The 13,258-nt window shown below is 38.0% G+C and overlaps 1 protein-coding gene across 3 annotated transcripts in view; it reads right to left on the reverse strand.

Moving 5' to 3' along the window:
* UNC80 (unc-80 homolog, NALCN channel complex subunit) overlaps positions 1-13,258 on the reverse strand; it is a 222,632-nt gene that overhangs the window by 157,743 nt on the left and 51,631 nt on the right. For 2 of the 3 annotated variants that reach the window (XM_047085055.1, XM_047085056.1), the window contains exons 14-17: positions 9,164-9,310; positions 5,138-5,285; positions 2,923-3,071; positions 600-766 (exon numbers count right to left, since the gene is read on the reverse strand). In XM_047085055.1, the coding sequence (XP_046941011.1) occupies positions 600-766; positions 2,923-3,071; positions 5,138-5,285; positions 9,164-9,310 (611 nt within the window). The remainder of the gene's footprint in view (positions 1-599; positions 767-2,922; positions 3,072-5,137; positions 5,286-9,163; positions 9,311-13,258) is intronic. The other variant, XM_047085057.1, reaches the window with a different exon arrangement.

Consider the following 13,258-nt stretch of genomic DNA (forward strand, 5'->3'; position numbering starts at 1 on the left):
CTACCATTTCATTCATGACCTAGAGCCTTATTGCCTAAGTATACCACCATCATCGTGAACAGAGTCATTAACTACAAACAAGATTGTAAATTTAGGAGTTTCTTTTAATCTTGGTAAGTGGCGTATTTTATAGAATAGGCATACAATAAACATACATACTAGAAGGAAAAACAACAGAGGGCTGCTCAGCAATTCCTATTCTGCCATGTTTAAAATATTACTTACTGAACAGAAGGATACAGTATCAATAATTGCTTTTCCTCTCTGGACAAAAATGTAAATTTTCCTTGGAAAAGACTAACACACAGATAGCATTTCACCATATTAGTGAGAGCTGTGAATTAAAGATCAAGAGTATGCAAGCCTGAAATCAACTGAGCTTTGATTTATATAGAAGTAGGGTTTATTTGACAGTAAACACCTCCCTTTTCAAAGCAGCAGCTGGACTATCACCAGTGATGCCATTTATTCAAGATAGTTCCACCATGCCTGCACTAGTTATACACCACGCTATGAACCACATGGGCAGTACAACAGAAGATTACATTCCAGTGACAGAAGGCAAAAACTAATGTTTATATATAGCTCAAGCTTCCAACCTTTTACTGCCTGCAGTCTTAGATTCAGATTCATTCTCCTCCAGCTTTTTCCCTGGTGCCAACTTCTCAGCACTGTCAAGCAAAGCGCTGAGGGCCACTCTCCTGAAGACATTCCCATGAGCCTCTTTGATAAACTGGACCAGCTGACGGATATCACAATACAGCCCCTGTTTGGATGCAAGAAGGAAGGTTTGGGGAAAGTCGTGTGATTAAGTGGTTTTCACAGGAAGAGTGGGAGAAGCTAATTCCTTAGACTTAGGTCAGCATTGGAATCATAAAAGGAAGACAATTTACGACAATGAAACCGATGGTACACTATCTCTCCATTGTTCCTACAGCAACATTATCAAGAACTTTGCCTGTCATCCTTAGTACGATAAAGGATGGTTACCATGTTTCATATTCAGAAAGTTGGTTGTATCATTAGAAAGACATCAATTTATACTTTAAACCACTGGATTCCCAAGCTTTAATTTTCTCTCTTAATTGGGACTTCTGAAGAGATGCCTGCAAAAAAAAGGCAATCAGAAATTTGTTTAGACTAGAGATTTCAGTCCTTATTCAGCTTCTCCAATTTTTCTACATCACTGTGATAAAGTATGCTAAGTCATCTAGACACTTCTAACAGAGCCTGATATTCAAGGACAATTTATTTTGCTTGACATATTTAAAAAATGTGTATGTTGAAGTTCATTTGTACATGAACCTGACTATGAACTACAGGTGATGTAGGGCTATTAAAACCAGTACATTGATGAATCCATATTGAAAAATATATACAGGACCTTTTTCTTGAGATATTAAGCTTTTCACTCAGCATTTCCTCCTTTCTCTTCAAGAAGGTAGTTACTGTATTCTTTGCCTTAGGAAAGGTTCATGGCAAAGCAGAACACAGAAGCCTAAACAAAATCACTTAAACCCTTACTTGATAGCTTTGGTTTAAAAACCTAAGGCCCAATGGGACAATCATGCCCATGACCCTTAAAACATCAGAAGGAGCAGTTACTGGGGAAAAGATGGAAAGGGTGTTTTTTTGGTTCTAGGGTCAGAAAGACCCTGTGCCTTCACTGTATACTTTGGTAGCTCTTCCATAAAAGGGACAAGACCCCCAAAACCAGGGTTCTAAATTAACTAGAATGCCCAGCCCTAAGCATGCAGCAGAGAGCAGTATGTGAAATAACAGGTATGAATTGATGATTGAGACCCATGGAGCTCCCCAGGTCCTAGGTCCTATCAAAGACTTGGGATCTTTGCACCACTCTATGAAGCAAGGAAACCCAAGAATGACTGGGGTTCAACTTTCAGTCATTCTGAAATGAGAGTTCAAAGTCAAAACTAAGATGATTTAAAGAAAGTTAAGAAATACAGTTATTTCTTCTATACATGATTTTGCAAACTAAAATGTATAACAAGTACTCACACATATTATAATCAACTTGTCAAATTACTTCTTGCCATGACCAAATTAAATGCATGGATGGGGCCCATGTTTTTCTCAAGCTCCAAAAACTTTGCTGAGGTGGCTTTGACAGTCAGCAAAATTAAATTGCCTTAGGTTTGGGATTTTAGTTTGTTTACCCAAAGTGATGTGAATAGTTTCAATAGCTTAAAATGATTTCCTTGATTTAGGTAGATTAGCAGATAGTGTCAATATGTATAAATGGGCTGATTTCTACATAGAAGTCACAATATGTAACAGATTGGTAAGATAGAGAAATGTTCCTTTACTCCCCAGAGAGAAATGAATTCATCTAGTCATGTCAGATTCATCAGCCTTAATCTACTTCTTGTACCCCAAACCACAATTAAGCACTAACTTGTTATAACCTGCTTCTCTCTCCATAGTACTTGCGGCTTCAGTGGTTTAATTAACACAGTCATTTATGAGGAGTACCTAAAAAATTCAATAAAAGAAAACAAAACTAGTTCCAGCAGCATATTTAATTTTTAAAGTAAGTGTGGTTTCAAGAAAATGCTTGGTGTAGTATTATTTAATATTTCATGAGTTAATAAGCTGTGCTCCAGCCCCTCTTTCTTTTTACGGGTTCAAAGTACCTTGCAACTATCTCAGCAATCACCACAGAACTGATGAGGTAGAAGAGGAAGATACGTCAATTTTCAAGTAGAATAATGAATAACAACGAGGAGAAATGTGTCATCGAGGCTCCACCATGAGCTACTGGTCACTTTGGGAAAATAGAGATTTTTAACTTTAAGGTGAAGACTTTTAGACTTTAACTTGTCTATCTCATGGCCATGACTGAGAACATTTCTTAGAGCAGAGACCAAGAACTCCTGTGGGAGGAAGAGGTGAACTTCTCACCAGATTCTCAGGGCTGTGCAATTCATGTGTAGTTGAAGCGCAACGGGTGATAAGAGATTTAAACATGGCGCTGACGATGATGCCTTCCACGTTTTGGGCTGTGGATTTGTTGTCCACCGTGGTGAAGTTATTTCCAAACCCAGCCTTGTCTGGAATGCAAAGGCACTAATTCAAGGCAATGTTTTCATTAAGCTACACAGGTTAAAGAAGTAACGAAGTATTTGGCACCCAGGAATTAGTGAAGGGCTACACAAAATTCAGAAACGGACTAAAGATACACCTTGGAGACTTGGAGATAAACAACTCACAGTCTTCCTCAGAGTCTTTACCATGATATAGTCCATCCTGTTGTGGAATGTTTATATTGATAAGTCTTAGCAAAAAGGGAGAATCAACTGTTGACCCTAAGAAAGATGTTTAGACCTAGTTTTTAAATAGGTGATCACTTAAAAAATAAGAATCCCTCATTGAAGAGAGAATTTATTTGATTCAGCTTTTTTGGTGGTGAGGAATGCTGGCTTCCCAGTGGAAATTGTTCAGTCTTTCAGAAGTGGAGTGAGGTGGGGCCAACCCCATGAGCTGGCCAGGGGGAAGAAAAGGTGGGAAAGGGCCCTGAGGGGGATTCACACTAGCACTGGCAATAACAAGGACACTGAGTGCTGCCACGAGCTGCATAGAACTTCTAGCAGCTTCTTGCCTCCACAGACTTGCCATACCAAGAGGGAAAACCTACCACCTCTCTTAGAGCCACTTCCTTATAACTCACTGAAATGTGAAATGCCAGTGAACTGAGGCCATCACCCTCCCATGGCACTTTATGCCACTTTTTAACATATCCAGGAAACATTTCTTAGGGGACACATTAGCTATTCTGGAGACTTGCCAGAAGATTCTTAATGACTGTGAACCATCTGTGGACTGTACGGTCAGGATTTATGTAGCCCTGACACTGATCAGATAGGGACCTGTGTGTTTGGCTGGCTGATTCACTGGGAGCTACTTCTGTCTCTCAAGAGTCCCACGGGGGATTTGTCACTTTATTATAACCTCTCACTGTCTGTGCCAACTGGCCGGGGATTAGCCCTAGACTTTACATTATAGAAAGAAATCTCTTAGTCCTTGCTTGTAGTTTCTATCTCAAATGGCTTAAAAAAGAGAAAATAGTTTGTACTCAGGAATCTCTCTTCTCATTTAATTATTTTCTAAAATTTGTAATGTGCTCAGCTTAAAACAACTCTGATAATGTACATTGTTTTAGGGGCTCTATAGAGGAACAATATTGTTTTAAATGTGATCGCCAAGCAATAAAGATAGGGAAACTGCTTCCAAATTCATCAAATAGATCTTCATTATAAATTAATCAACTATCACACATGTATTATATAAACCATAAACATCCACATGAAGAAGTTATTTCTTCCCAGGCTCTAATTAAAATGTGTATTTTACTCACCTCAGTCTTCATACATCACTTTCATTTCATTACTGTGTTTACACCCAAGTGATGTTGAAGGTGTTAGGTCTATTATGAGTGCAATTGATGTTCACTGGTCCCCCTATACCACAGGTTTCTACAGTGGAGTTTTCTCAAAACACCAAGTTCTAAAATGGTATGTGGGATTATCTATATATCTATTTGCCTATTTAAAATATTTTAGTATATATGTGTATATGAGTATATCAAAATTATGTTACTACTATGTTTCTATATATCTTTTCTTTCCTGTTTTATCTTGTGAAAAAAAATTTTTCAAGCACTCTTCCTGGCACATATTAGGTAGTCATTTCATATTTGTTGAACTAATGAATATACTCCCTTGATCCCTGATTTTGCCTCAGTGGTCATACAACAGAAAATTGTATGAGAAAGAGAGGAGTGCCATGAGTGATAGTGTATGGATTGAGGGGCTAATGGTGGGGACGCCACAGCTTTACAAAATGCCCTTTGCTGAGTTAAGTTCTCCTTAGAAACCCCCCAAAATGTGTCACCAAAGATAATGTGCAAGCTTCTCTTGCTTATACTCTATTACTCTCTCTCTCTCTCTCTCTCTCTCTCTCTCTCACACACACACACACACACACACACACACACACACACACACACACACACACCTTTTCCTCTAAAGTCTATCCCCACATATTCAGGGTACCTCAGAAACACTACCTGCTTCACCTCATAGTGATCTCTCCTGGAACATGGCACAGCTTTACTTACTGTCAGTGACTGGCTCCATACAAAATCCTAGCAAAGCATGCAAGAAGTCCACTACATTATTGAGAGAGTCCTTGTTCACATAGTCCCTCATGGTTTGTCGGAATTGCATCTTATCTAGCTTGTATAGCTTAGTGAGGCAGTTCTGGGCCTGTAATGAAGGAAGAAAAGTGAAGAAGTCACAGGTACCAGCTTAAGCTGGGGATACCATTAGTCTGAGACAGAAGCCTGCGGAAGGCAAAGGCTTCTGTCCATCCCTGCTGGCTGGTGCCAGCCAACCCTGCAAGCCCCCCTTGTCTGAGCAAGGAAGGGGCAGAGACTAAGCTGAGCAGTATGAGGGACTTTACTTTTAGAAGGGCTGCTCCAAGTAAAACCCAAGGCTAACGTCTAATGCTGGTGCCAGAGGAATTCAGTCTTTTTGCCAAGATCACGATTTTAAGATCTCAATGAAAAATGCTCCAAGTATAAAAATTAGGCAGCTTATAGAATTGGTTATCCAGGTTTAGAAAACCTCAAAGCTTTGTGCAGTGGGAGGAAGGGTGCCACTCCCATGTTAAGCTATTTTGGACTTAAGTAGATTTAATGGAGTGGGTGAGAGGGATATATGAAGTGGGTATCCAGTGTTCTCATATATGGCCAGGAAGGGAGGACCCTTCAAGCATGAAGGAGGCATAAAATAAAGGCACATCTAGTTTGTTTATGTGTCTGTATTTCAATGTGAAAGTTTGATATTTAAACAGAAATTGGCTTTATAGACATGACAACCAAGTGACCACTGGCTAGACCCTGCTATTCACAACTATATTTCAGACAATACAGTAAATGATTCTGCCATCTGACAAAGAGAACGGGAATAATCTCTCCATTAGAGCAAGTAACGTCACAGCCATTGGCTGTAGAAGGCCACAGACAGAATGCCCTGATAGTATCGAGGGTCATTAGAAGCCTCCCAGCCTTGTCCTATCATGGAGAGAAAAATCACATTTGGGTGGTGCTTTGCTGTTTAAAACATGTTTCTTGCTTATAACTGTATAACATTTGACTTTCACACCTCTGTGATTTGATGAGTATCCCCATATTACAGTGGAGGAAATTGAGGCTCACAGAAGTCAAGGACTTTGTCCAAGTTAACCACCTTAATTGAGGACGGAGAACTTTGGACAACCAGGCACAATCATGGAAGTAAGATTAGAGAAAGCAGTCCCTAAGAATTTAAACACATAAGATGGGCCCTTAATGGATTCCCAGAAGAAAATTTAAGTTACATCACTATTTTAACAAAACAAGGCCCAGAGAAAGCTTCTGGAAAAATTTGAGAGGGAAAGAAAGAGTATAAAAGGCTGAATTAGCAATAAACTTGGTATGACCTTGTGGTAATCTCTCTGGCTATATCACAAAGTCAGGTGGACTGGTAATTGTTTTCATTTTGCCTTTATTAGGTCCTAGAATATTGAGAAATTAGGTGTTTTTATTCCAGAGATATTGCTGTTTGCTGGTTCTCAGGCAAATTCATTTTTTCTTCTTATAAAATAACTGCTGCTTGCTGAAAAATTATGTTTTCAAAGCATTTACATAAAATATTTCCCTTATGAAGTAGTATTTAATTTTTACCCCATAAAAAATATGTGAAGATCTTGATTGCAACACATATGAAGCACTTTAAAATCCTGGGTTGGAAAGCCCCGAAGCACAAATTATCCTGTCTTCTCTACAAAATACTCCAATGACAGCATAGTTTCAGATGTACTGTTTAGAGGCCATTAGAATGTCTAAATGAGTTCAATGAGAAGTTTAAGCAAGAATCAGGAATCAAAACCTTAAGTATTTTGATTTTGAATGAATATTCAAGAATCTCTTCTCCAAGAGATATAAAACTGTCAGAGTGAATTCCCTTTCAATATTTTGGGACAACCAATGAATGGTTAATCTAAAAGACACATGCTGGAATTATTAGGCATTTTGATGAATATCATTATAGTAATTTTCTCTTTCTTTCTTTTTTTCTCTTTCTTTCTCTCTTTTTCTCTCTCTTTCTCTCTTTCTTTCTAAGAAGTATAGAGGCCCTTGGGCACCTGGGTGTCTCGGTCAGTTGAGCGTCCGACTTTCGCTCAGGTCATGATCTCACGGTTCATGAGTTCGAGTCCCGTGTCAGTCCCGTGTCTGACAGCTCAGAGCCTGGAGACTGCTTTGGATTTTGTGTCTCCCTCTCTCTCTGCCCCTCCCCTGCTCATGCTCTGTCTCTGTCTCTCTCTCTCTCAGAAATAAATAAATATTAAAAAAAATTTTTTTTAAGTATAGAGGCCCTGATCTGGTAGAAGTAAGAAATATTCTTAACATCTTAAAAGTTAAGCAACCTCTGAAAATTCAATGCCTTAGAAATTTGTAAAGACCTAGATTCTTGAATTAATTAGACTTTCCCAGGGATAATTTCTCAGATTTGTATATCTTGGACAATGTGTTTGCTGAGCAAAATTAGGCAAATATAATCCCTATAATGAGTATTAAGCTGGGCTACAAGATAATGGAAGATTTGCCATGTAAGTCAGCAAAGCTGAGAAGGCAGGTAAAAAACTGTCTAGACATCCTGACAGGAAATGTTCAGGAGTCTCGGTGAGGGAAGCATGGTAGACTGAGCAGCAACAATGGTCTCTCAAGCGGCTTCTGATCCAACTATTCCTATTTTCTTCAAGTCTAGAAAGACAGGTTGTGGCATCAGAGCCAGTTTAATACCTCCAAGTCAAGCATGACACTTACTATTTTTTAGTGTTTCGTTTCATGGAACTGGTCTTCTGTATGAGGAGTGTTAATGTTTTAGCCTTGAAGGCACTTATTCATACTGCGATAGAACTAAAAACCACACATTAAAAATCACTTATGCATGTGCAAAGATGGGGGCAATGTCAGCTTTCTATTGCCTTACTAATTATTATTTTGATTTTTAAATTTTGGACCTCAAAATCTAGATCTTGGTCAAAGTTGCCAAGTTTCATAATTTAGAAGTTAATTACCGTGAATATAATATAATAAGTTAACATAAAACAACGTAATAGAACATAAAAGAAACAGACAAGGATGGATGAATGGATAGATAGGTGGATGACATGTTAAGAAAGATACCCAGCATGCTAATACTGTGTGAACATTTCATGACAAAAACTAATACCAAGAAAAAATGGGCTGGCATTAGATTTTGACATGATCTTAAAACTCTGCCAAAATATGCCAAAGGGTTTCCTGGACTCAAATTTACATAAAAGTCTTATTTTCTTCTGGTATTTTCTTATGGTTTCAATTCAAACATATGCATGAGGCAAATGTCCCATGTTGGACTTGCTATGGAGGTGGGTTATTGCTCAAGAGTCAAGGGAAAAGTCGCAATCAGCTGAAGCAAATGAAAATGAGCTGGAATAAGACCATGTTCCATGACAGCATTATGCTTTGCAAGCCCAAGCGCAGAGTTTCAAGTTTCACACAGTTCAAAGGGACATGATCTTAAATACTTAGGAGTCAAGGTTCATTCTGAAACAAAGCAGCCAGAACATGACTGGCTACTTTTATAGTCCTGTTTTGTCCCAATAAGGGCCATTTTCCCTATCTATATAGGAATAACAAACTAAATCCTAAACTTTGACCCCTTTCTTTAATATAAAATATGTTTCTATAGTACCCAGGCAGATGATTAAAAAGTCATTTGTCACAGACCATCAGAGACTTGCTGAATGTATTTATCTTTGCACAGGTCTTTCAGACTCTAATTCATACTTTCCAGTGATACACCCTTTCACCAACTGGGAGTTGGCCTGCCCTAGGCAGAAGGCAGAAGTGTTTTCCCAATTAAGCTTTACCAGGCCTGGGTTTTAGAGGTCTTGAGATATGTTGTGGGAATCTTCCCAATCCAAATCAGCATTAATCACCCCTGTGAAATATAATATTTTTCAGGGAACACTGACCCTCATTGTCAAAGGACTCATTCCTAAATTGGAGAGAGGGAAGAGGGAGAGGAAATGGAATCTACTTTAATTCTCTTACATTCTCCCGGAATACCTGGTGTCTCAGACGATCTCCAGAGAGCCCTCGATGTCCTTCTCCGCAACCATAGGCACATCCCAAAGACTTCACTATTTTGATGAGCATGGTCAGAGCAAGCCTATGGTTGCTTACAGGTGTACTTTCATCCTAGCACCCACAAACAAGAAAAAAGACGTCTGTTCACCTACTCACTAAGCCCTTTTGGTACTGAGATTCCATTTTGTGATTAAACCAAATTTTATATGTTTTATGGTGAGCATGTGCAACTTGAAAGACAGAATTGTCAAGAGCTCACCAAGCAAGTTAATCTTTGTAAAATTCAGAATATGATTTAAGAGAAAGGAAAATGTCTGTGCATTTTGATCACCCTCTAGTGCTAAAGGATATGAATGTAGACCTCTTGATTAGAAAACATGCTTTCTGTATCCTTGGCAGACTATCAGAACCACCTAGAGAGAGACAAAGGGGACTATCAGTGATAAAGACAAAAAGATTTTCCCAGAAGCTACCCTCTTCAGTAGGCTTCTGATAGTACCACCAGGCAAGAATTCTTGTTAAATTTCTGGAACTGATCAAAGTCTGGAGCTTTGAGATCACATGGCAACTTCTGGCATTTTTAAGGGATTTTCTAAAATAATATGTTCACTATATTGTAATACTCATGCCTAAGCAAAGTGAGAATACAAAATTTGTCAACATTCAGCTTGTTTCTTCCTTCAAAGGTAAATAGGAAGCCCTCCTGAGGTGAATAATAACTGTCATCATCCTCTCTTTTGCCCATTTAATTCCTGTTGTTAGTGGAGCACATAGCTTCTAGAAAAAATGGACTTCTGTGGATTATTTCCAAAGAGCCCTAAGGTTTCTAATAGTTTTCCTTTCTATTTCATCAATTTACTGTGCAGAACAAAGGAAATAATGGATAATGGATAAGCATTGCTCTGTAAATTATGAAGGGCTTTTCTGATTGTGGATCAGACTGGTATGTAAACGCTGGGGTCACACGTTGAAAGTACTCAAATGTGGGTAGGATGTGAAAGAGGTGGAGTTATCCAGACATCATATTCCATAATTTGGGTAGGGTAGACTCTCCTTCCCTAAAGTTATGCAGTTGGTCTTCTTTTTCAATCTACAGGCTCAGGTAGTGGATGTGGTACTGAGATGCCCTCTGCAGGAATGAATATTTATTCTTTGAGCCTGTTAATGGCTGACAGCTCTCCACTGAGCTCTTCTCCAGACATTGCTCTTAGCTAAAGAGAGTTGCCTCACTTAAACTCTTCCTGGTAGCAGCCTGCTTCTAATGGCTGGTCAAAGGCATAATGAAGGTGGGTGGGTGGATGGGGGTGTATAAAGGTGGGCTCCCTTACTCCATCTGGAGATAGCTTTGGAGAGCCGTCCTTGGTGAGAGTTTCCTGTGTGATGGGCTGAGTTCTCTGTTACAACTATATTACAGTTCAGCTTTTCCCTCTACCTCATCCTGCTTATTTCACACTTCATAGATGTTGATCCTGTGAAGACATCCCAGGAAACTTCCCGTACACACATCTCTATATCTTAGTGTGTTTCCTGGGAATTCTATAGATCAGGTGGTTGCAAATGGAAGACTTGGACTTATCAGTAAACATTTATTTACATAATATATATATTATACATATGTATGTATATATATATATATATGTATATGTATATATATATATATATATATATATATATATATATATATATATATGACATTCAGAAATGTTTTAGTTTCGCTTCAAATCTTAGCTCCATAACCTTGGGCCAGCTACTTAACCACTCTGAGCCCTACAAAATGGGAATCATAATAATACCTATATCATACAGCTGTGAGGCTAACATGAGTCAAAATATGTAAGACACACAATAATAGCACAGAAATGTTTATCATTTGTAGGTGTGGGATACTGCTTTCCTCTGAGACAACTTTGTGCAAATTAGAAAAGGCATTCCTCTGGGTAAGTGAATCAGAAAAAGATGAGCCCTTTTAGTAGATACAGCCCTTGAGTGAAGAGCTCAGTGAGCAGAGCTTACACTGGATTTCAGTCCCTCTTGGCCTCAGAAAAGTTCACCCTGGGTAGGGCCTGATTTGGAAGATTGGTTTACATACATTTTTAGATTACTATATGTTCCTTAAAAAAAATCTCTAGCTCCAAAAGCTCTTTTTAAGTATCTATTCAGGTTTGATTTTCTTTGGACCTTCAGATGTCCTTAGGATTTAGATTCCTCTTATAGCAGACATTCAGAAAGATGTTTCAAGCTATAGGCAGAAATCAGGACAGATACATTTCAGGCTCTCAGTATTAGTAGCAAATATAGAAATAGAAATTAGATCTTCCTTTCTGAATTAATCAATTCCCCATGTTTCTGGTATTACTAGGGTACAAGACTAGATAAATTCTGATTTCACCAAAAATAACAGGGATTTGGGGAAGAACAGACCTCTGTGAATCACAAATATATGCACTTGACCTATAATTAAGTTTTATTTTATAAATTCTTTCTACTATAAAGAATATTATTTTGCATAACCACAAAACATTGATATTTTGGTGGCTGTTTGAGCCCACATAATCTAACTTCAAAAAATCCCATCTAATCAAGAGTGATAACTTAAGTCGAAATAATATTTATATTATTTAGTATCTAGTATAATAACTAGATTTAAATTGGCAAGAGAATTTCAGGTCTATAATAAGAAATCAGATGAAGATACTAATTGGATATAATTTTAGAAGTAAAAACAAAAATATAATACTAATAATGAAATTCAGAAATTCTTAGGATACATAACAAAGCCTTCTTCAATTTAGTTGGACTATCTAAGCTTTACTAATAAAAGTCTATCAAAATTTCACAACTCCCTTTTATTGTTTTCTATTTTCCCTTGAATATTGTAATGAACATAACACCATCTGTTATCTCTTTGAGTACCAGCTTAGATTGATAGGTAAAACATAGAAGTTTAGTAAAAGTAAGATATGAGGATCTTTGGATTGTCCTCAGTGATGTATGAGTAGGTAAGAAACTGAGAACCTTAAGTACTGGAAGATGCTATTAGAATTGGAAAACACATATTTACGATTAGGGTAGAAGAAGAAAATCTTAAAGAAATGATTCAGGAACCCAAATATTGGGAAAGAATATTTGGATCAGAGACCCAGAATATTGGGAATATAGGAGTAGATAATGAGATGCAGAAACACACATGATAAATACACATTAAAAATGTACCAAGTAGGATTAGAAAGAGATGGAGAAGAAACTGTAAAAGAGGAAGGAGCACAGCAACATCTTTTCAGACATAAAAACCTGGCACACTGTAAGAAAAAAAACGGACAATTCATAGTTTAGATAATGTGTAGATGGTAGAACTCCGAACAATGTCATCTTACACCTGTAAACACAACCTGCTATGTACATCGTGACCTGTTAGAGATTCAAATGTCTTGTTGATTTCAATTTGTTAACAGCATTTTCCAACAAAAACCTCATACTGGAATCGGTGTAAGTTATGTGATTTTAAGCTATGGTAATTCTTATTTAAAACCCAAATTAAAGGAGAAAACCAATTCTTGGCATTAAGTGCAGAGATCATAAAGGAGGTGTTGCCAGAGCAAAGGGAATTAAATTCAGGGATAATCAATAATAAGAAAGCTAAAAACATAAGATGTAAAACATGAGAGTACCAAGGCTAGTCTTTCAAACCAACAGCAACAAACCAACCAATTAACTGAACAAAATTCTTCCCTTTCTTTCTCAACCATGATGGAAACTGGCTGCCCCAAAATGTGTTCCTTAGATCAGGAGAAGAAACACCATTATGAGGAAAGATGATACTGCTTATGTTTCCCCCAAATTCATGTGTTGAAACCCTGTCTCCCAATGGGATGGTATTTGATTATGGCCTTCGGGAGGTAATTAGGATTAGATGTGGACATCATGAGAGTGGGGCCCTGGTCTGATAAGTGCCCTTATTTTTTTTTATTTAAAAAAAACTTTTGATAGAGAGAGAGAGAGCACTTGAGCAGGGGAGAGGGGCCGGGGGAGAGAGAGAGAGAGAGAGAGAGAGAGAGAGAG

The sequence above is a fragment of the Lynx rufus genome, unplaced genomic scaffold (assembly GCF_022079265.1).
Source record: "Lynx rufus isolate CCGP_SWC_20201006 ecotype Redwood Valley unplaced genomic scaffold, mLynRuf1.p SCAF_2, whole genome shotgun sequence".
NCBI classification, from domain to species: domain Eukaryota; kingdom Metazoa; phylum Chordata; class Mammalia; order Carnivora; family Felidae; genus Lynx; species Lynx rufus.